This window comes from Manacus vitellinus, unplaced genomic scaffold, assembly GCF_001715985.3.
Source record: "Manacus vitellinus isolate BGI_N305 unplaced genomic scaffold, ASM171598v3 scaffold_1_pilon, whole genome shotgun sequence".
NCBI lineage: Eukaryota > Metazoa > Chordata > Aves > Passeriformes > Pipridae > Manacus > Manacus vitellinus.
The window spans coordinates 32,382,343-32,405,156 of NW_021939396.1; the positions used below are offsets into that span (position 1 = coordinate 32,382,343).

General features: G+C 38.6%; 1 protein-coding gene across 7 annotated transcripts; it reads right to left on the reverse strand.

Annotated features, from left to right (window-relative positions):
- Positions 1-4,444: 4,444 nt before the first annotated feature.
- Positions 4,445-17,623, reverse strand: XKR9 (XK related 9). 7 transcript variants are annotated; one of them, XM_018079483.3, is made up of 5 exons: positions 17,483-17,612; positions 16,100-16,916; positions 12,549-12,665; positions 5,825-6,048; positions 4,445-5,371 (listed from the first exon to the last, which is right to left on the reverse strand). In XM_018079483.3, coding segments are annotated over exons 3-5 (870 nt in total). In that variant the 5' UTR covers positions 12,551-12,665; positions 16,100-16,916; positions 17,483-17,612; the 3' UTR covers positions 4,445-4,727. The 7 variants fall into 7 exon arrangements, with proteins under 7 accessions (XP_017934972.3, XP_017934943.3, XP_008930459.4 ...); XM_018079454.3 differs by having other exon boundaries at positions 12,116-12,665; XM_008932211.4 differs by lacking the exon at positions 16,100-16,916 and having other exon boundaries at positions 12,116-12,665; positions 17,483-17,611.
- Positions 17,624-22,814: the final 5,191 nt, after the last annotated feature.

Consider the following 22,814-nt stretch of genomic DNA (forward strand, 5'->3'; position numbering starts at 1 on the left):
AACATACTTCAAGTTAGACTGAATGTGTGGATTCTGTTATGTGGAAAAAACACCAGCTCCCATTTTCTATACCCACTATGCCTTTCTCTGTACCTTCATCTTTGCAAGTGACCTGCAAACATGTAGCTTTGTCATTTATTTTATGACAGCAGCCAGGAACTGTCCAGTAACATTTGGCCCTTTATTTTCAGCAGTTTACTTACTGCTCACAGATCAAAATTATTAACTATCTCCTTTCTAGGCTTCCATTACAAAATGTCTCTGCTGAATCAGAGAGACTTGAGATCACTTGTAAGTGATCAGATAAAGCATTACAGAACTTTACTACTAATTTTTTGTTGCTTTCCAGATCCAACAGACAGATTTTCTTCTACATATTGTCATCCTAGACACTTCAACAAAGTGCCACTAGTAGTAATGATAATGATAATGATAATGATGTTCTGTTATTTACATCTGTGTTCACTGTCAGAAACAAAAACCGTATGCTAAAAATAGAAACATATAGAAACCAGAATACAGCCATAGGAAGGCCAGTGCAACTTGTATTTTCAACAGATTCTAGCAGGTTACATTGCTTGAAGCATCACTGCCTATACTACCAAAGTCTGCATTTTACTAAGCTATTGAATGTAAGACTTGCATAGTGAGAATCTTTGGTGTGACTTGTATTTTTTATATGTTAGCTAATCGGAGGTAAAAGAAGAAAATTTTTTTGTTGAAGATGGACTCCAAGGGATTAGCTGCACTTCATTCAAATATCTATGGCATAGCCCATCTACTTTGCTATTCTTCTACAAAAATTCTGTAAAATTAAACTAGAGAAGTGCATGAAGAGGTAAAACAGGACAATTCTTCACTTGGAATTAATGACAAGTACATGTACTTCTTCAGGTTCAGACAAGATATGTTGTTTAACCTTTCAAAGCTTATCTTTTCCTGGAAGAATGTACACATGGTGAAACCTGTGGGCAGAATGTAGGTCAGCCTAAAAATATTTGAGCTCTGTGCATGCTTCTACACTGCATAATAAAAATGAGAGATGCTAGTTTTGAAACCATCCTTGAGATGTAAGACTCTATGGTAGAAAAAAGAGATGGTACTTCAATGTGCAAATATACAAAGGTTAATGTTTGGGCTTGGGGCTTTCAGTAAGAAATATGTCTAGTACTAGAACCGAGCAAGAGGTGCAACTCAGCACTCTGAAGGGTTAAAGTGAACTTTAGTCTTCCACCAATCACCATTTGGTACTGTATCTTCATAAATTTCCCCCGTTTATGGAGTGTTTTTGATGGCAGGCAATTCTTTGTTGAAAGTTAAGTGCTCTTTTATATGAATAAATAAAGAAGGCATTGGTTTGAATGAATACATTATTTTGACAAATGTTTATTGGAAACCCAATTATGGCTTCATAAATCAGTGCTATCTGTGGTACATCAGGTGAGCTCACCCATGCCATCAAATGGCACGTTGAATATTAGTAAGATAATTAAAACAATTCCGTTGAATGTTGTTCTTCTTACCCAGGTCTGACAGTAGTCAAAACAGGAAGAAATTGTTTATTAATTTTATTTCACTTATTAAAATACTTCTTGTAAGATGTAATGGGCATACTTAACACAAAAAAAAGGGAGAAAAAAACCCATTTGTTTTCAATTTGCAGTTAGATTAAAATGACAAGGTCAAGCACAACGCATGAACTGAGTGGCAGCTGAATTTTAAGAGTAGTCAGAAACAGAAAGGATATGTATGAAGTCTACTGTTTAAACTTTACACCCAGGTGAAGTGGGGCTTTTTTTGTTTTGTCTGAAGTGGTCACTGGTGATATGAAATGTGTCTGGAGTCAATTCATGTGCTTCCTTGTCCACTCCACCACAGTGATTCTGAGTTAGAATGACCAAATGAATAAGAAGCCATTTTCATATCTGTGAAAATGAAGGGAATCAAGTGAAAAGCTTGAACTCAAGGTCAACAAGAGAGGGAGGACTTTACAGTTGAAACATTTTTATTCTCATAATATTCCCCTGTAGATAAAAATCTACAGGGTACAAGCTACCAGGAATTCCCATCTCTTGAGGCCCTATGACTGACAGCAAAATGGAGACATATCGGTGGCAGGACACTGAAGGTCTCTTTAAGCTTTATTGAAACAATATACATGATTTCCCCAAGGATCATTTCGCTGTTTTAGGATACGGCTATATCCACAAGGATTTACAAGCATAAAGTACGGATTGAAACTGAAGTAATTGGGTTTGGTGTATATTTGAATTAGAGTGATATAAACAGCCACCTAGGTATCTTTCTTACCAACTCAACTTCAGCATAATATTCCTCTTAGTGGCACAGAAGAGGGGGCGAGGAGACATAAGAACAGAAGGCAGCATAATATTCAGCTTTTCTCTCATGAAAGAAAGTGAGTGTTAGGAGTTGGCCAGAGAGATGGCAATGAAATACTTTTATTTGGAATTTCTCAGTACATTGAAAGGAGAAAAAAAAGTCAGCAGGACAAATTCTTTTGTTTCACCAGAAACTAACCTTCCTCCAGAGCAACTCGGGCTCCAGATTTCTGTCAGCAGGCAGACAACCTGGAGGCCCCAGGGTTGAAACGCCCACACTAGGACTTCTCAGGATCCCATATTTCCCCAGAGATCTGCTTCTCAGATAATGTATAAAGTTTGAGATGGTCTTCAAAATAATGGGTAGACAAAAAGTTGTCATTTTCTTCAAGACACAGATAATATTCTCCATTTTCCATTCCTTACTCTAGTTGCTTCTCAGGATTTTAGATAAACAAACAAGTGTGGGAAGCAATATAGGGATGGATCATCTTCACTATTTAGGATCCTATTTTTTTCATAGCAAAATAAAAGTATATTCAGCCTAAAACCAGGCTAGCATTTTGCTGCCAAGGACACCATCACTGGTAGTAAATACTCTGCAATAAAGGAGACAGAATTTAGGGTAATCATGGTGCATGAGGTAGGGTGGAGCCTTGGGCTTTTTCCTCTTACCTAAGAAGGAATGTTCCAGGGCAAAAAAATCTGGAAATCTCTTTTCCAGAGTAGAGAGAAGTGAAGATACTCTTTTATATATTAATTTTAAAAAAACTATTGCTTTAGTCTCATGGATTGTGCTTTTCTATGTCTTAACTTCTGGACCCATATTTAGTTCTCCCTAAGTGGAAATGAGGGATTTTAGAAGCGAACTCTTCTCATTACACTACTTTCTCATGTGCAGTCTCAGAAAGTCAGACCATTCAGTTCAAACTATGCACATAGAAATTCATTTCCTTGACGAGGATTAAGGAGATGTACGTGGTTGGCATGGTAAAGAAAATGTGGACATGGAACAGGAAAGAACCACGTTTAGAAACTTCGGTAAGATTTGGTAAGGCTGGAAGAGTAACAAGAAAAAGGCATTCTGCAGTCCATGAACTTGATACAAAAGGCACAAGACATGGCTCTTGAGCACCCTAACTATCGACCTTATTATCAGCCATTCCTCCAAAGTTTCAGGGAAGTTTGCTGTTAATCAACAATGCTAAAAGATTTGGTTCCTGGTGAAGTTTATCAGTTTTTCTTATCTCTAGTCTTTTTTTCTCAGACCCTGTTTCCTCCCTTTGTCTGTAGCCACTTTAACTGCAAATGTGACTTACTGGCAGTGAAAATGGGAGAGAAAGAGCCCCAGATTTTCATAATACAGATTTAAAACACGGAAGCTCTGAAATACTTCCCCTTAAATTTTATTTCTGAAGATACTGACTATCAACCTTACTTCCTTTGTTTTAGCATTCAATGAAACGTTGTCTAATTTCACTCTGCCTTCTGCCAAAAATTCTTGATGGACAAGATACTTATTATATCTTTTCCCAGTCCCTGTGAGTGCAATTTATCAGAAGTCACTCCTCTTTTCTCTTTTCTCCAGTGACAAAGACAAAAGACTGCACCACTGCATACCTTGCACAGCCTCCTATTTCAGTGGAAACCAGCATTGAAAGTGTTGCATCTTAGAGCCCAAAGGAGACAAAAGCTTTATGGAAGATAGTTCTTCCTTTATATGCAAAACTCCTGTTGCCATCCATAAATCACTCAGGCTGCTATTATAACCCCAACAAGCTGGCATCACCCCTAAGTACAGAAGATTCTGTGAAAGATTAGCAGAACAAAAACAACAAAGGAGTCATTAAAACACCTAGAAGATAAAATGCTTGAAAATATCTCCCCAAATTTCCTTGCTGCAAGACAGTGATTAAGCCATAAATCAAAGCTATTCTTCTTTAGGGGATGTTTAGGGAGAAGGAAGTACAGTTTGTTACCATGTGCATCTAAAAACGAACTGCAGCTCTTACACTAATGGGGAAAAGCAGATAACTGATCACTGCCCACTGCCTTATTTTTAACAGAATCAACATAAATTAATAGAATGTGGTTTTAATGCTAGGTTTCATTTTATTAACTTTTAGCTTTTCCTATCTTACATTTGCGTTTTGAAAAAAACTAAAACAGTGGAATGTGTTGGATAGATAGATTGTTTCTTTTTCAAAAGTAACTTTCACCAGCAGGTGAATATTCATGTTACAGTTTTTGTACAGCATCACAGAAAACAAATAGTTATTCAAAGTCAATAACTCTGGTCCCTTATGTGATGATACATACGAAACAAGACAGAGAAACAGATTGTCCAGTATTTGCTTTGAAGTCTTCACAAAAAAAGATCTACACCATTCATGGCATTAAAAAATTTTGAAATCTGCTGGTTTTCACTCTATCTTTTTGTCCTGTCATTCCATCAACTTCATCTAAACATGCCTGTGGTCTGCAATAAGTAGTCGGATGAAAATGCTTATAATAAACAACAAGAAAAATAATACCTAACACCAGATGTAAAATAGTTAAGATGATCACAATTGTAAAATGCATTTCCTTGATAATGGAAGGTTTCCAGAACATATATACAAACAAAATACCTAGAGTTACTACAGTGTGAGTAGCATAATAAATAGAAATGCAAACTTTCGTTCTTCTCTCCTTTATGTTAAAAAATGTAAAAATTAGAATTATTCCAACTACAGTTCTGTACAGATATTCCATCTTCTTAGATTTGCAAAATGTTGTACGTTGTTTCAAAGTCCAAGTGAAGCCACAGATCCAAAGAAATATCAGCAGAATTACAGAAATTCTAACACTCAGTAGAGTGATAAGTGAAATACTGAGTACCCAAGAAGTGATGGTAAGCAGTTTATAGAAGAGATACATGAACTTGGAAGGCACACAAAATTCACCTTTGTCAGGCAGAGATTTTTGTAATGACATCTGATAATCAACCATTGAAAGGGAGATACCACAAAAAGACATAAAAATGGCAGCATCTAAACAAAACACAAGGAAAAATGTTAAACCAGAGAAGAAGATACTTATTTTACATTATAATATCTGAATGAAGTTTTGGACAAGTTTATGCTTCTTAACACTTTACCACAATTTTATATTTACTCTGTGCTCCATAACAAGTCGCCCCAATTTTAAGGCTCACTTTAGTTACCTAAATCTAGGCATCTGATACCTGTTTGGTATGCCTGTGTTATCCTGCCCAGCCTATGGTTCTTAAAGGTATTGCCTAAGTGACTTTTTATAGTGAAATCTTCCTTCTCATTGATTTAGCAGACTGGACCATCCAATAGACAGAAAATCTAATTAAATGAAGGTAATTATACTGTGGAATGTGTGTTTTCCAAGGTATGTTTAAAATGTTATCCAATCACATGAATTATATTTTTAAGTAAGATACTCAACTTGCAAATTAAGGAAAAAGACAGACTCACATTGATAGCAATTAGTTTTGCCATGTTGCATGAGGATGTAAATCTGGACAAAAAGTTGTGGCGTGGTCTCAAGAAAAGCCTTGAACACCCTGAGCATGTTAATATCAGTCACTGCATCAATAGCTTGTTTTTTAATGAAGTTGGAAGGGTCTGTTTCTGAAGCATCTCCACTGCTTTTTAGTTTAAATGCAGCTTGGCAGCCATATTTCAAAGCAAACCAATACCTAATAAAAAAAGAAAACTGATTAGACAGCAGTTTTTAGAAGAGCAACCCAATAAAATTATATAGTCTAACAACAACTTTTCCCATTTCATTTTCCACTGATATTTATCTTTGAATGTAATCTAGCATCTTCTACTAAGCTAAAATTTTTTCTGATATCTGTCTGGTATCAGAGATATCAGAAAATCATTTAAGCCCAGCAATACTGTGCAATATAAAAACTAACAGAATCAGACTTGTCTGAATAAAGATTACAAGCTTTGTTTTGTTATGTTCTTATTTCTTTAAAAGTACTGCATTTCTGAAAATTCCCTTAGCATCTCTCCTCAGTCCCTCTTTGGGATCCTCATTCACTTTTTTTGTATCTTTCTAAGAGTACTAGTGAATATTCAGCTCTGAACATCCACATCTATGTAAGTATAGTTTAGAGCCATAAGCTCAAGTATAATCCCTGATGAATTGCAAACATATAACAAACTTTTTTAAAAAAAATCACTACAGTGTTACTTTCTAAATACTCAGGAATATAGCAGTGGATCACAGTCTCCTTCTGCTTACAAAGGGAGCTAGGAAGAATTCCTGACTCCTTCGGGGGTTATAAGATTAACACCTTCAGCATCTTTAAAGACCAAATCCTTTGACCACAGGGGAGACAGCATCAGGGGTTCTTCCCAGCTACAACCAAGACAGCTGGGATTGGCAGGTGCTTGGTTAAGAGCATGCTAGAGGACTCAGAACTTATTCCCTGATATGTTAAAGCATGTTGACCATACAAATGAGAATTGTAACATGGAAGCATTGGTAGGAGTAGGTGTGGAGCAGCTATGCTACTATTAAAGAGCCTTAGAGGAAGAGCCTTTGCTCTTCTCCTTGCAGAGATTCATAGACCACATCCCTGCCATTCAGGCTGATTCCTGATTCCATGAGCTGGCTCTAGATCCATTATTTACTCCCAAAGGAAACTCTTTTCTACTTTTATGGTTTTGTATGTTTTTCTTAGTATTCTCTGAATAATCACTCATAAGTAAAGAACTGAACTGTTTGGCAAGGCATCTATAGCTTTTTCCGTTTATAAAACAATTAGTATTCCAAAACATCTGGTTCTCATCTGAGATGTAAACATCTGGAAAGTTTGCAATGTTTTCAAGAAAAAACAATTGGGTAGACTGATTTGCTAGTTGTCCGTGGACTCACTCACCAGAGCCTGTGTTTGTCCAAGCAGCAAGAAGTGGAAACCAGCTGCAAAAATTTCAAGCTGTGGAGCTCACAGCTGAGAAGGCAGGTGATATGCAGGGCATGTTGTAAAAGGAATATTTTAGCTGGATACACACCTGAAATCACTTGTCAGTTTTTCAAAGTGCACTCCTTCTGAGCATGGTATACTAGGTTTATATTGTTATAAGATGGTATGCTATAGTATACCATGAAGTATACTCCTGACTGTATATAATACATTGTTTTTTTCTAGAAAAGTCAAAATATTTCTATTGCTCTTTAACTATATATTAAGCACAGTGATGTTCTCTGAGCTCCATGTGCTTTTGTCACTGTAGTTCACTGTGAGAAATTTTTCATCATTTAAAAGTATCTTGAGCTTACACTCCCATTGTCATCTGCCCATTTGGCATGCAATAGAAGGACATTTTAGGAAGGGCTCATAGCCAACTTTTAGGCCTACTGTTGGACAACTGCATTCCCAGCCTAAGGCAAAGTTCAGTCCATACTAAAGAGTAAGTCAGGTTCAAATTTTCTCCTTTATCATGCCCATGGCTCACCTAAACCCTGTGCCTGCTCTGACCCTATCATAGTTATATTCCTATAATCTATTTTCCTATAATATATCTATTGCTGTAGAAGCTCTGTTCTTCAATATTCATAAACCGTAAAAAGTCTTTCCAAAAAGGTACTTCAACTGTAATAAAAAGACATTAACTGAAAGTATTGGATTAGTTATGTATTTTAAGTAGATGTCCATCTTAAACTGAAGGTGAAATGGGTATGTCAGTAATACAGACAAATGCAGGTTAATAATTTACTTTTTCTTCCTCTAAATTCATTACAGAGAATATGTTTTGCATTAATTCAAGGTATATTAGCTACTTGGAAGCCAACAGAGTAAAAAACCCATAATTTCGTTATAACTGGAATCATCATATGTGAATGGTAAAGAATTATCAGTGTTTCTAAATATCATATTTGCTTTGACGGGGGAAAAAAAGGTTTCTGCCTTTGCAGTGTTGCTTTGTGGAGAACACAGATGATAGGGCTCCTACTTGTTATAAAAGCTCATGGAAACACAGCTCCACCGTCTCTCTGCTCTTGAGATGCTCCTACATTTTCATCATCATTTCGTAAGGGATGAAATTTACTCCTTATCTCCTGTAAAATTAGGAAGGCTTTGTCTCTGACTGGGAATTCACAGAGGTGACAGCTATTTGGTTTTGTTGCTTCACAGCTTCACAGCCTTCACATGTGACAGGCAAGCTGCCTTGCCAATGTTTCCATATCACATGCTTCCCCTCAGATTTCCAATGAGAACTTTGCAACACATTCCCAGCATTACACTACACATCCCATCTCATCACACTACACTGTTGAAGATTTGGGTGCCATTTAGAAGTTCATACAGGCAGGGTGTGAGCAGCCTGGCAATAGTGACTGTCCTGTCTAAATTCTGGTCACGCTGTCACAGTATTCAATGTCATATAAATTATATAAATCCTTAATCAAAGGAAAAATACTCTCTGTTGCATACTAAACTTCACCTTCTAAGTATCAAAATACTGGGATTAAATCCACGAAACTGATGCAACTAAGTCAGGACTTAGGGCAGTAAATATATATTAAGAAAATGTGATCAAACACAAGAATCATAGAATAGTTTAGATTAGAAAAGACTTTAAGGCCATCGAGTCCAACCATTGCTCTAACACTACCAAGTCCACCACCAAACCATGTCCCTAAGTGCCACATCTACATGTCTTTTAAATACCTCCATGGTTGGTGACATCACCACTTCCCTGGGCAGCCTGCTTCAATGCTTGTCAGACCTTGCAATGAAGAAATTTTTCCTAATATCCAATCTAAGCCTTCCAGGGGCAAGTTGAGGCTGTTTCCTTTCCTCTCATCCTATCATCTGTTACTTGAGAGAAGAGATTCACCCACACCTCACTACAGCCTGCTTTCAGTTGTGGAGAGCAATGAGTTTGACACAGGGTGTAGGGTAACGTAACCTCAGTGACACCTCCAAGCTAGATGAACCATCATACTTGCTATTACTCAGTTCCACTTGCAGAGCCTCACACCTGTTGTGGCAGGACACCTGTGAAGGTAGTCACAGAGGAGACACACCTGGGAAGGAACTTGTTGCCATTGCCCCGTAGCCTTAAGTCACTGTGCTCAGCCAGGTGGAGAGAGGATAGGGAATTGTCCGTATCATGTCCTGTGACTGTTGGGCCTGTCTCAGGGAAGGCCAGGTGTGATTCTATCTGTCTGCCCCTCCCTGATACTCCTCAGCCTACTCACTTCCTCCCAGAGCTCTGCCACTATGCAGAGGAGTTCCTTTGTCTGGATGCACCTCCCACACATGTGCTCACTGCTGCCAGCTGGTACTAAATCAGAGCAGGGCCCACACTGCAGCCCAGCACGAGGTATTAACAGAACATCATCTATCTTGGCTCTGAATTTTTCACATTGTCTTTTAAAAACATATAATTAAATAATCTCAGACTCAGCAAAGCACTCACATTTACTCTCATGCCTCATGGATTTAGAATTAATCTTTACAAATATGCAAAAAAATCTTCCATCTGCTCCTTTTCAGAACATCAGGGCATCCTGATGCTACCTTTAAGCATCAAGAGACACAATAGCACCTGCCTGTATCACAACAGCTTCTGCCTGTATGGCCTTCTATTCTGAAAGCAAAGGTTAGGAATTGCTAAAATTTGGTCTCCAACAGGTGTGTCCTTGACTGATGCTGCAAACTGCTACACATCAGATGGCTCCAGAATTCATATGGTGCCCTAGGGAAATGTCCTGCTTTCCCATATTCCCTGACTGTGTTATTGTTTTGTTATCTGTTATGTCACAGACTGTTCTCAATTTTACCAACATCTGTGTGAACCACTTAAGTTAGTCAGGCTGAAAATCATGGTAGTCAGCATAGTTAATATACACTTTACCAACTTAATTAGGTCTCCTTGCAGAGAATAATATTTCATATAAAATACAATTGCAGGTATACATTCTTTTCACTAAAAGAAACTAAAGCCTTATTAGATATGTAATATTTTTATTTCATTTTTCTTTTTTAATATATATATGTATATACATAAGTGTGTACACATATATGATTTTCATATTTATTACTTAGCATTGGCAGTGTGATAAGATAACCAAACTGATTCCCACTGTGCTGTGCACTGTACAAACATGACAAAGTTACTGTAGCTAAAGGGTACCAGCTTGTAAGTCACCAGTACCTAAAGGGAGCCTAGAAGAAAGCTGGAGAGGGACTCTGTACAAGGGTATGTAGTGATAGAACAAGGGAGAATGGCTTCAAACTCAAAGATAGTAGGTTAGCATGAGATATTAGGAATGAAACTCTTTCCTCTGAGGGTGGTGAGGCACTGGCACAGGTTGCCCAGAGAAGTTGTGGATGCCCCATCCCTTGAAGAGTTCAAGGCCAGGTTGATCTAGTGGAAGGTGTCCCTGCCCATGGCAGGGGGGTTGGAGTGAGATCCCTACCAAATCAAACTGTTCTATGAGTCTAAGTTCCCTGGTTCAAAGATGCAGCAAGTAATGTAAAAGGCATATGAGAAATGGAAGAAGCGAAGAAAGAAGGGAAAAAATGAAGAAAGATACTTTGGTAATCTTCCCAATTCAAGCATCCTAAATTCACTGGCCAAGACATATTTACTGGGGAGGCTCCCATTTTCATCTGTAGTTCAGGTTCCTGTCCCAAATGACCTTCTGGAGAAGTTCATCTTGACAAGTATGACCTGACTCGTGACAGAATCTATTTTTATCCATTGACTGTATCCTTAGACCTGAGAGACTCATTGTCTAAATTAACTGCATAAATCAGATGACTAAGAGGTAGGACATGAGAGAGTTGTACCTTGATATTCCAAAGAAAACACATACAACAGGAAGTAGCTGGTCACAGAGGTACAAGCACAAATGCCAGCTTGCTGTTATCAGTTTATACTTTACAGTATGCATTTTCAACCTGCTGAATTGTGAGGAGTGGCTGAAAGAACTTTGCAGTTTATACATATCATCTTGGAAGTTTTCCAGGTGTAAGTGGCAGCATAGGAGAAAATATCATTTGTGCAACAAAGAACAGGAGATCAAGTAGAAAACACTGTCAGTGCAAAGGGCAAAATAATGTTTGCTACGTAATAAGCCACTCAGAGAAGATGGGGCTAATTCTGGGAAAGAAGATTCAAAAGATACAGAAATTCATGGTAAGAGGTATTCATTCAGGAAAGGGTATGAGTTCAGGTAAGTCCAAGAGTTTTGTGGATTACCTTAGAGTTAAGGTAATTACCTTAGAGCTAAGCAAAGATTCCTATCACAATTAACTCAGTCCCTGCAGAAGTACTGCTGCAAGTGTTCTTATATGCAGCTATTCATTTCTCTATTGAATTTTGGTTGTTTTTCTACATATGGTTAGATTCTCAGGTTGAAAAATTACCTCTTACTTCAGCTGTTTAGTGTGCATAACATCACTTTGAAAACTTATATTTATCAGCTACAACAGTACTACACTATAAAGCAAGCAGTTTTATTACATATGCCATATCAAAAGGCTGATTAATCAAACAGAATTGGGTTGTGAATGATAAAAATTATTACTTACAAGTAAATAAAAGAAGATCTGAAGGTACATCAAAACCCGATAAAATTTACCCTGGCAAAAGCAGACAAAAATCTCCTTCCTTTCATAGTAATTGTTAAGGCCAGAACTGGTCTTGTCCCTGAAGTCATATTAAGCATTTCTTAATAACTGTCTTAAAGGAACATGATTTCTCATTTTAAGATAAATTTAGAGGTTTACGTACCTTATAAAAATTCCACAGTGAAAGAGATGAACTAGAAAAATCCATTTCAACTTCCCAGTATCAGTACCTTCCCAGTCGTTTTTAAACCATTCATAACTAAATATCTGAGTTACTAATGATGAAATACCTCTAAAACACAGTATCAATATACTCCAAGAATATTGTCCTTGACAGAAATATTTACTAGCTACCCAAAAGTCCACTCCAATATCAACTACATAAATTATAATTCCGCCAACTAAAGCAAAAAAATTCTGCTTAGTAAATTTCATCATGTGTTAGACTGCCACTTATCATTCTCTCCTCACTTCATGTAAAGGAATCTAAATGCTTTACTACAATAGAGTCTTTTTACTGATGATACCTCCTGCTCATAGGGCTCTATACAAAGAAAAGTTGGGTTATGCATTTTTATTATGGCAAAGGGACTTGCATTTTTCTATGTTCTTGATCTAAATATTAAATTAACTTCCTTGATACATATCTATTCTGGAAAAGATAAATGTAAATTGTCTTTTTAATTGGTGGAGTCATTCTTCATTAGTGGTTCCTAAAAACAAGAAGAAAAAAGAAGATTAGCAGTAGCAATATCTCCCTCATTTAAAGTATCATACAGCAAATTCTTTAAATTCTCACAACCATTTAAATAGGCAAGCACAAAATACAGAATGTAATGAGATATCAGTGAACAATCAAGCCAAGAGACGTGCATTTCTGAACCTGCTGAGGTCACTCTCCCAACCAGTGATTCTCCACTCAGGCAGCTGTTGAGGTAATTCCTAACGGTTGCAAAACACTGAGAAACAAGCAAGTTTTTAAAAGTAGTTTATGGGGAAAAGATTGATACCTTTCCAGGAGTTTCTTAACTTCTGAGCTCTTCTCCTTTACTGTACACAGCACAAAACATTGAGAAAACTTCTGTCTTGAGTGCACACAACTGCATCAGAGTACACATCATTCTGCAATTTCCAACTGCGTTACTGCATTTGTGTGCATACATCTAGTGGTTTTATCATTCCTGCTCTGTTTTCCACATGCAGCAAGAAAGTGCTGAATAGGATTGCAGCTCTTCTGTTAAAGAGGCTTGTAATGACCTGACCTGCACCAGTCTACACCTCTTTGAGAATTGTCTCCCAAGCTGTGTGAGAAGTAGCTACATGCAAATGATTTAACTACATAGTCCACTACAAATAGAATTAATTTGCAGTTTGAACTACATTTACGCTGCCCAACACTGCAAGGATTCTTTTGACTTCTTTGGGTAGTCCTTACATGTTTTTCCTCTGTAGATCTTTGGTATTTGCCAGGTGAAACAGAAAAGCTATATGGCAGTACATTCTTGGTCTCATTCATGTCCAACTGTGCAAAGCTAAAAATTAAAATGACAAAATCCCTTATCTCATTTACTTGTCTTAGGAAAAAGGTGCTGGCAGCAAACACAAAGGATGGGATGCAGAACATGGCAACCCCACTGGGTTTGGGGTGGTGCCAGTGCCAAACAGCAGCAGACAATACATGGGGAACAGCTGGGCCAGGGATCTTAGAGCAGGGGAAGGGCACGTGTAGGCAGGTCCCTTTGGATTTTTGTGAATTCAGGCACACTGCCACAGAGGAATGAAATGAGAGAATTGGTTAATAACTCATGAACAAAGGTAATGACTATTCTTTGCTTGTGTTGACTGGGCTCGTCTATGCTGTGACCCAGGTATAAACCCAAAAAAGAGAATTTAAGCTCCTAATTTCCTAATAAAGACAAGTGGGAACATAACAGCCTGAAAAGGTGATGAGTGTCTAAACACTATTTTTTTGGATCTAGGCCTTAGCTTTTTCTAGCCTCTCATTCTATCTCCTACTTAGGTTTCATGTCCTGGTCCAGGCAATCTTTCAGCTGGGATAGTTGGAATCCTTACACTGTTCTTTCCTATCCCCTACAATAAAATACCACTAATGTCTTTCAAATCACTAACGCAATTTATATCCAATTCACATTTAGATTGTGGGAAGTGGACTTCACTACAAAGTCCAACATAAACTAAACTTTGCGTTTACAAACACAAATAGACAAGTTAACCATGAGCCAGCAGTGTGTCTGTGTGGCCAAGGTGGCCAGTGGCATCCTGGGGTGCACTACAAAGAGTGTGGCCAGCAGGTTGAGGCAGGTTATTCTACCCTTCTACTCTGCCTTGGTGAGGCTGCATCTGCAGTACTGTGTCCAGTTCTGAGCTCCCCAGTTCAATAATGACAAGGAACTACTGGAGAGGGTCCAGCAGAGGGTTATGAAGATGATTAGGGGCCTCTAGCAACTCTTCCAGGAGGAACAACTGAGAGAGTTGGGCTTGTTCAGGCTGGAGAAGAGACAACTGAGAGGGGATCTTATTAATGCATACAAATATCTTAATGCCAGGTGTCAAGAGGATGGAGCCAGACTCTTTTCAGTGGTGCCCAGCAACAGGACAAGGATCAACAAGCACAAACTGAAACACTGGAAATTCCATTCAAATATAAGCTAAGACTTCAAGGTGAAAAACCACTAAAACAGACTGTTCAGAGAGGTTGTGGAGTGTCCTTCTATGGAGATATTCAAAACCCGTCTAGATGCAATTCTGTGCAACCTGCTCCAGGTGAACCTACTTTAACAGGGAGGTTGGACTAGATGATCTCCAGAAGTCTCATCCAACCCCAGCTGTTCTGTGATTCTTTGAAATGTTTTATATTTGAAAACTTGTGTAGGAACCAACAAGAATTTATTGCTACTGTTCATTCATGAAAATTCCAAAGGAAACTGTATTTACTCTATATAACATCATATCATTCTGCAAGTTGACATACCACCTTTGTCAAGCTGTACCCTTTTTTGTAACAAGAACATTATGCATTGCTTTTAGAACTGATTAAAACCAAAACCAAATATAGAAACAAACCGAAGAAAACAAAAAAACCCTGGTCAGGTCCATTATCTGAGTGCTGCAGGAAGCACAACAGCAAAAGGTTAGTTAGTCAATAACTAGATTCAAACAGAAAGTTCTTTGGAAGGCAACTTATGGCCAAAATAGGCAGTATATCAAGGTTCACATTTAATGAGTAATACTGTACTAGACATTCCAGTGGCAAGGATTGGCCTCTAATTTTGCACCTGAAATAAATAAAAAAGGTAACTGGATTCATCTCTCTTTACAGCCTCCCCATCCTTTTGTATCTGAGCACTTCACAAAGAGGAATATAAGAAAGAAAGTTTTATAGGCTATGTCCAGACTCCTCTGAAACAACAGCAAGAAGAGTAGCTGTGAGCCAGGTGATTTCTACCTCTGACAAGTCTACTGTACAAACTGCTGCCATGCCAGCAGTCTGCAGACCTGTCTGGACATCTTGGTGGCAATATGAAGCCATCAGGTAAGCTAAGACAAATGAAGAGCCACACCAAGCGTGGCAGCTTGCTTACTGTCTCATAATTATCTTGAATAAGGAATCTAGTCTTGAAACAGCCTTGGAATGGCTGGTAAGACACAGGATTTACATTTTGCTCACAGTTACCTAAAAAATTGCTACCAGAGACTCACAAATCTGTACTGACAATGTGAGTTCCAAGTGCAAGCACCAATGCCTGCTCACAGGTGCACCTGCTCTCGGATGAAATCACTGTTGAAGATCTCAGCCTTTAATATCCCCTACATTTTATGCAGGATAGCACTTCAAAGAGCATCGTGGTCTCATGTACAAGGAGGGGTTCAATTAAGTGCCACAGGAGAGAGGGTCTTGTATCACTCAGAAATATATTGTCCCCGGTCTTATTAAACATATGAGATCGAACATGACAGGAGCAAGAAGAGTAAAGTGACTGTCAGTCAGCTTGAATATAACTGCTCTAAAAACTAAAATAATTTAAGAGCATCATTTTGTAATAAAGCAGAAACAATAAAATGTGATTAGAAAAATCCTTCCTTTTTCACTATACATTTAAAATCATATTAAAAAATGCAGGGTTACCTGAATACTGGCCATGGATAGAGGTTTTTTCAGTTCAAAAATTGTAGATTTGCATATTTGCAGGTTTCCCATCCATACCTTTACAAGACTTGCAATCCAAAGAAAGTTAAAGGGCTTACTGATATAACACAAAGTGAAACTAAATTCATATGGAAACCATGTGACACAGTTAATGATTTGCTACCTGTAAAGAACTGTCATTCTTAAGAATATATTCTAAAAATTCTATTTTAAAAACTTTAGAAGTCCCTGTCTATAGTTAATATTAAGCTTAACAGATTATAAAATTCCTTCAATAAATTAAGTTTACTCTATAAAAATTAAAAAAAAAAAGAACCACATTTTTTTGCTATAGTTGAAAATTGTAGTACAATGCATTCTAAAAAAATGTACAAAAAGCTTTTCTGTGCAATGATACATGAAGTGTCCGCACATCTCCAAGGACAAATGATTAAAATTGTTTTCCTCTGGTGAAACTACAGGTGTTTGCACAAGTCTGCTCCAGCTGAGCTCTTGGCACTCAACATGAAATTTTTATTCATGTTTAAAATAGCTGCAGGGTACAAGGTGCAAGTGTTGTGATTCTGCCTCGATGACTGTGCTGCACAGGATGATGCACACCCTCAGCCAGAGCAGTCTATAGCTTTTATAGCTCTAGACTAGGAGGATAGGAGGTACAATCCTATCTTCATAGCAAACATAATATCAATGCTTGCTTTTTCTTGTGCAACTTCCTGCTTCCCCTTATAGGTCAGAAACATGCTACTCCTAAGCAGTCCTTGCAGTGCTTGAAATACCATTATTTCCATGTCATCACCTGAAGAACAGAATCAACGGATCAAGTGAATTTTCCAAAGCTAAAAAACCCAGTGCCTGAAGCCAAAACAGTACTGCATTATTCCTGGTTCAATTGCACATGGTTCATTCCAGTGAGACAACACACTGGGAAAACACCTTAGGACATCAGTGGGGCCATAATGGCCTTCTGAATAAATGCAGCAGAGGCCTTTCTGCCTGTGCAGAAGCATCTTGGGGATGATTCAAAGATAACAGGCCTACTGTGTGCATGCCCAACAAGCTCTTTGTAATGGCTGTGAGCAACATGAATTCACTAATTAAAAATGTAGTTTTATATTGCTCCACAATAAAATCCCAGGGATGTCAGAGAAGCAGCTCAGCAATTACAATGACACCTGTTCTGTCCCATAAGTGGCCAAATGAATACAAGCATTCTGTCAGAATATAGCTTTTGGAGACGATATTTCTTTTAAACTCATATTAGGCTACTGCGTTCTTTTGCAGCAAATTGAACCAACATAAACCTCTATAATATTTGCAGAGAAAAACAAAATAGTTTCATTATGCCAATCCTGCCTTGCTTACTCCTGACTTGATTGTTCCACTTGCAGAAGATCCATCGGAATGGACTTGGCCACTGATTCTTCACAACATTCACTTCACTGGAACCTCGATGGATGAGACTGCAAGAGTAGCTGCAGACAGATGGACAGTGGCAAACTGACTGGACTAGACTATTTACAATTAGCAGCTTTTACCAAGACTGTCCCTCTCTTTGGATCTGGACCAAATTTGAAAAGCACCTGCTCTCCAGTACAACATAGGTTTCTTTTAAACCCTATAAAATCTCTACTGATCTTAGTCAATTATTAATATAATTCCTTTCTGTATGAAAGATGTTAGTCATCTGAGATATGCTCTCCTTGAATTATAAAAATATACATAATTTAGCAGCAGAGCAATAAATACATTATATACTGCATTTGGTATATAGTTTTAAATTCTTTTAGCTCCACCACAGCTTTTTAAAATTTGTAATAGGCTTTCCAAGCTATTTGCCCAAATAAAAACTAAGCTACAGATTTAAATCAGCCACATCACAAATTCATTGTTGTGACCTTTGTTATAATTTAAAAACGACAAAAACTCTGTAGCACAGAGAGAGGGGCAAGGTTTGTGTATCTGATTCATGGAGTGTAAGTCAAGCAGCTCACAAGCTAAATTACAGGCTGGATAATTAATTTGTCTTCTGGTTAGACTTGGCATCAAAGCAAGCACATTTCTAAATTGTGACAGATCTCCTCTGGTATTCAGTACACATCCTTTTATTTGGTTCCAAAGGGGGTAGGAAGGACCTTTTCTCCCTGCTTTGATTAGTGTTAACAGGACCCTGAACATTTTATCTTTGAATTATTTCAGACATTGGAAACCAAGGTCCTCACTGGGATAAGCATAGAAATACCCAGGATGAAATGCTGACCTAAAAAATTTCTGAAGATTTATTGTGTGTCTTTACTTTTGATACTTTCTTTGCAGTCAAGGAATGTTTTTGCCATTGGTATTAAGGGACGTTACCCGAGAAAATGCATGGCTTGAAAGAATATAGTGGTTGATGACTTCATCTCAGTGTAATAGATCCCCTTGCTTCTTCATGAATTATTCCTGCATAGTTGTACAAGCTGCCAGCAGTTTTCTATCATCATAGCTTCTTGGTACCCTGCTACAGCAGAACTCCTGGTCACCTGCCCAGGGAACGCAAAAGTATTTATGTTCTGAGCAGCATTAACATACAGGTTTTTAGGAGAATCTTACAAAGTCACAGAACAGCTGAGGTGGGAATGGACTGATGGAGGTCACCTGGTCCAACCCCCCTGCTCAAGCAGTGCCACCTACAACAGGCTGCCCGGGACTGTGTCCCGATGGTTTGTTAATACCTCCAAGGAGGGACACTGTACAACCGCCCTGAGTAACCCGTGTAGCACTTGGTCACCCTCACACTGAAGAAGTGTTTCCTGATGTTCAGAAGGAACCTTCTGTGAGCAGTTTATGCCCATTGGCTTTGGTCCTGGCACTGGGCACCACTGAAAACAGCCTGACTCCATTCTCTTTGCTTTTACCCTTCAGGTATTTATAGGCATTGATGAGAACCCCTGAGCCTTCTCTTCTCCAGGCTGGACAGTCACAGCTCTCTCAGCCTTTCCTCTTACAGAGATGTCCCAGTCCCTTCAACATTGCCTCTAATCATCTCCCATAAATCTGCTGATCTGACTTCTTATATTTTCTACACAATGTTGCCTCTTAATGTAGGAATCTTGTAGCCCGTGGCCTTCCTCTCTGCAAAATCTTCTTCACTTCTGTTTGGTTTAAGGTCTCTTTACTTATCTCTGTACCAGATAAAAAGCATAAAGGAAGAAATATTCTACAAGTACCAAGAAATCTTACTTTTATAAATAGCATCTATAATTGCATTAAAATAACTTCAAAATCTACCAACTAAAAATCCTCTCAACAAAACTTACATGTACCAATGTCTATGCAGATAAGTCTGTCAAGACATTTTCTATCTACTATTCAGTTGATTCTGTCTAACTACTACAGAATTACATGCTTGTGCTTAGTTCTATTAGGCTATTACACAGCCACAGTGGAGAGGCATTTATCCTCAACATTTACAGTTAAAATGTGGAAGAAAGCCAAGTGCCAGTACTCAAAGATTTCTTGAGTGCTAAAAATTCAAAGAGTGACACGGTGGGATTTTCAGAAATACCAATCTGTGTCTCACAGTTGTTACAAAATAATCTTCCATGATACATCACATTGTATATTACCAGCAATCTCTTTCTAGGTTTATTGAAACTCAGCTTTTTTTTTCTTTTTTTTTACTGGTAGCCTAACACTATCTACTGCAGAACATTTTTCGCCTCAAAATTTTGTCTTAACAATGTAAAACAGAAGAGAGCGCTATAAGAACCTCAGGATATACACTCATATTTTCTTGTACCACATTAGAGCATAACAGCAAGACTTTCACTACATGCCTATTAACTTCTGTATTTGAAGAGAAACAACAGACTTTTTAAAAAGATGGGCTTGTACAGGAAATGAAGATAATAGAACTTGCACTTCGTTTTCCAAAGGCACCATTGCTGCCACCTACAGATGAAACAGATTCATAGCTCCTGCTAAATAACTGGCACCTTACTATTTCTGAGTAATCAACAGGTAAAATTCAGATAAATAATTTCAGAAACCTTTTCTAAACTCAGAATTGTCTTAAAAGTAGAAAACCACTTAAATATGCAATTTGCCTTGGGTTAGGTAGTAACTTCTTCTAATGACGCAGCAACTAAAGACTGAAAATGGGTTGAATGTACCAACAAATAGCTACAAATTAAGTACAATAGGGCACCTCAGGATTAGGTAAATTCAGGTCTAGTCACAGTTGTTTATAAAACAATATAGAGGCAAATGATATGGGATGAGATTGGAATATTTTGTATAGGGTTTTCTAGCTTACTTCAGCAGCACACCTGCACACAAAAAGGCTTCTTTCCTTTGACCTGAAACATCCTTTCTGTTGTCTGTAGTTAATGCTTTAGTGATCTTGAGAATAAAAAATAAATGCAATGGGTTTATACCTCAAATAAGTAAATAGATATTCTAAATCTCAAATAAGTAAACATTTATTATATAAATCAAAGAAATTATCTAGAAGGCCTAAATATAGGGATTATCAGCATCAGTGGCACATTTTCTGTCTGTGGCTTTTGTGATGCCAACCAATTAACAGCTGCAATTGAAGTCCATGTCCAGGAGTAAATTTTTTTAATTACTGCATGATATAGGCCTGCATAAGGTACTGCCTGGCAAGTCACTTGTGCATCATGAGGCAAGGTATTTGGCTGCATGGGTGACTGCAAGGTAATGCAGCTGATGGGTTAGCAAGCACTTTAAATGTAGCTAAACGAGCACTGAAGACACAGCCTAGAAGCAAGCTTGCTGTTGGTCCCTGGACAGCGAAGGTGCATCACTGCTGTCTGGCCGAGCAGCATTTGTTCTCTGACCTTTGAGGCCACCTGAAAATCTGAATTGTGAGCTGATACCAGCAAGTGCAGCATGGTTAGGCAGGCAGCAGGACCTACCTCAGAGCTGCCTCCCTGCCTTGTGCCATCCCCTGCCTTGCGCCATCCCCTGCCTCGCACTGCCCAGGAAGCCAGAGGCATCAGGTGGATCTGTGCCAAACCAAGAACCAGTTCCCAACACGGGAAGGAGGAAAAAGACACAGTGTTAGAGTGGGGAACACCAGTTTGTCATGCATGGCAAGATGCAGACATTTGTTAGTATCTGAAGCTTTTAATAGCACATCTCCTGGCATGTATTGCATGTATTACCTGCCCACAACAGCACTTAAGTCCATTTAAAAAAAAAATTAAACTTTGAATTTTCATGAAGTTACGAAGTTCTGTTGAAGCCACAAAGTTTTGGTTTTCAGTTCTATGCTGTGCACTGAGTTGTTTGTTTCTAATAAGTCTTTCGGAACTTTGCCTATCAAGATTATGTTTGGTGATTTCTGTCCCTTCAGAAGAAAGTGAGAATCTGTTCTGTTTGCCCATGCAAATCCTAGAAATGGCCCTAGATCACACCTAAGAGTTGCACCTCTATTTTCACATAATTAAAAGAACATTTAAGAAAAAAATATGCTACCACCAAACACTTTTTGTTCTTTGTATTGCTACAATCATCTTAGAAATTTACATTTATTTGTTATAGGTAACATATGGGATCTAATATAGATATAAAACAATCAGATAATATTTGAAATTCTAATCTTGGTAACGTTCCCGTAATAATATTACCTGCTTTTATTTCAGGTTAAATTATGTTTATTCTTCATTTACAGGTGGTTTAAGGAGAGAAAAAGCCTGCCCTAATTTCTTTAGCAATGTCAATTGAAAGGCAAATAATTGGGGGTTTCAGAAGGGACACTGCAAAGCCAAACAGGTGAATTTCAGCACCTTGCAGACTCTAGAATGAATGCTGTTTGCAAACACAATATTACTACCTGACAGTGACAAAATTCCACAAAATCACAGAATGGCTGAGGTGAGATCACTGGAGGTCATCTGGTCCAAGCCCCTGCTCCAGCAGAGCCACCTAGAGCCAGTTGCCCTGGACCATGTCCAGATGACTTTTGAGTATCTCCCAGAATGGAGACTCCACAACCTCCTTGGGCAACCTGTGCCAGCTCCTGGTCACACTCACAGTAAAAAAGCGTTTCCTGATGTTCAGAAGGAACATCCTGTGTTTTGGGTTGTGCCACGTTGCCTCTGGTTCTGGCATTGGGCACCATGACAGGACAGGCAGCAATGGCCCTGTGACAGAGCCTAGCTCTGTCCTCTGCACACCCTCCCTTTACGTATTTATATACACTGATGAGATTTTCCTGGGCCTGCTCTTCTGCAGGCTGGACAGTCCCAGCTCTCTCCCCTCTCCTAACAGAAGAGATGCTCCAGTCCCTTCATCATCTCACTGGCCCTTCACTGGACACTCTCCAGTAGCTCTCCTTTTTTTTTTTTAAATGCTGAATCCAAAATTGCTCCTATATGCCATACAGGAGCATATATAGCTCCTACATACTCTGTAAGTGGGCACGTTCCTGGAATATAGAGAAGGTGCAGCTCCCCCTGCAACAAATTTCTCTGGAAGAATCCTGCAGAGCCTGGACCTGCCTCTCACTGAGCAGCAGCGAGGCACCGACCGGGAAAAAGAGGACTGAATTCTACTGAGAACTGTTCTCCACGAAGCATAACTTTATCCCAGTGGATCGCCACGGCGTTCGTAGGCAGAGGCCGAGTTTCAGGCGAACCCGGCGGCCGCCCCGCCTGGGCCGCGGGCCGGGAGGAGCCGCCTCACGGCG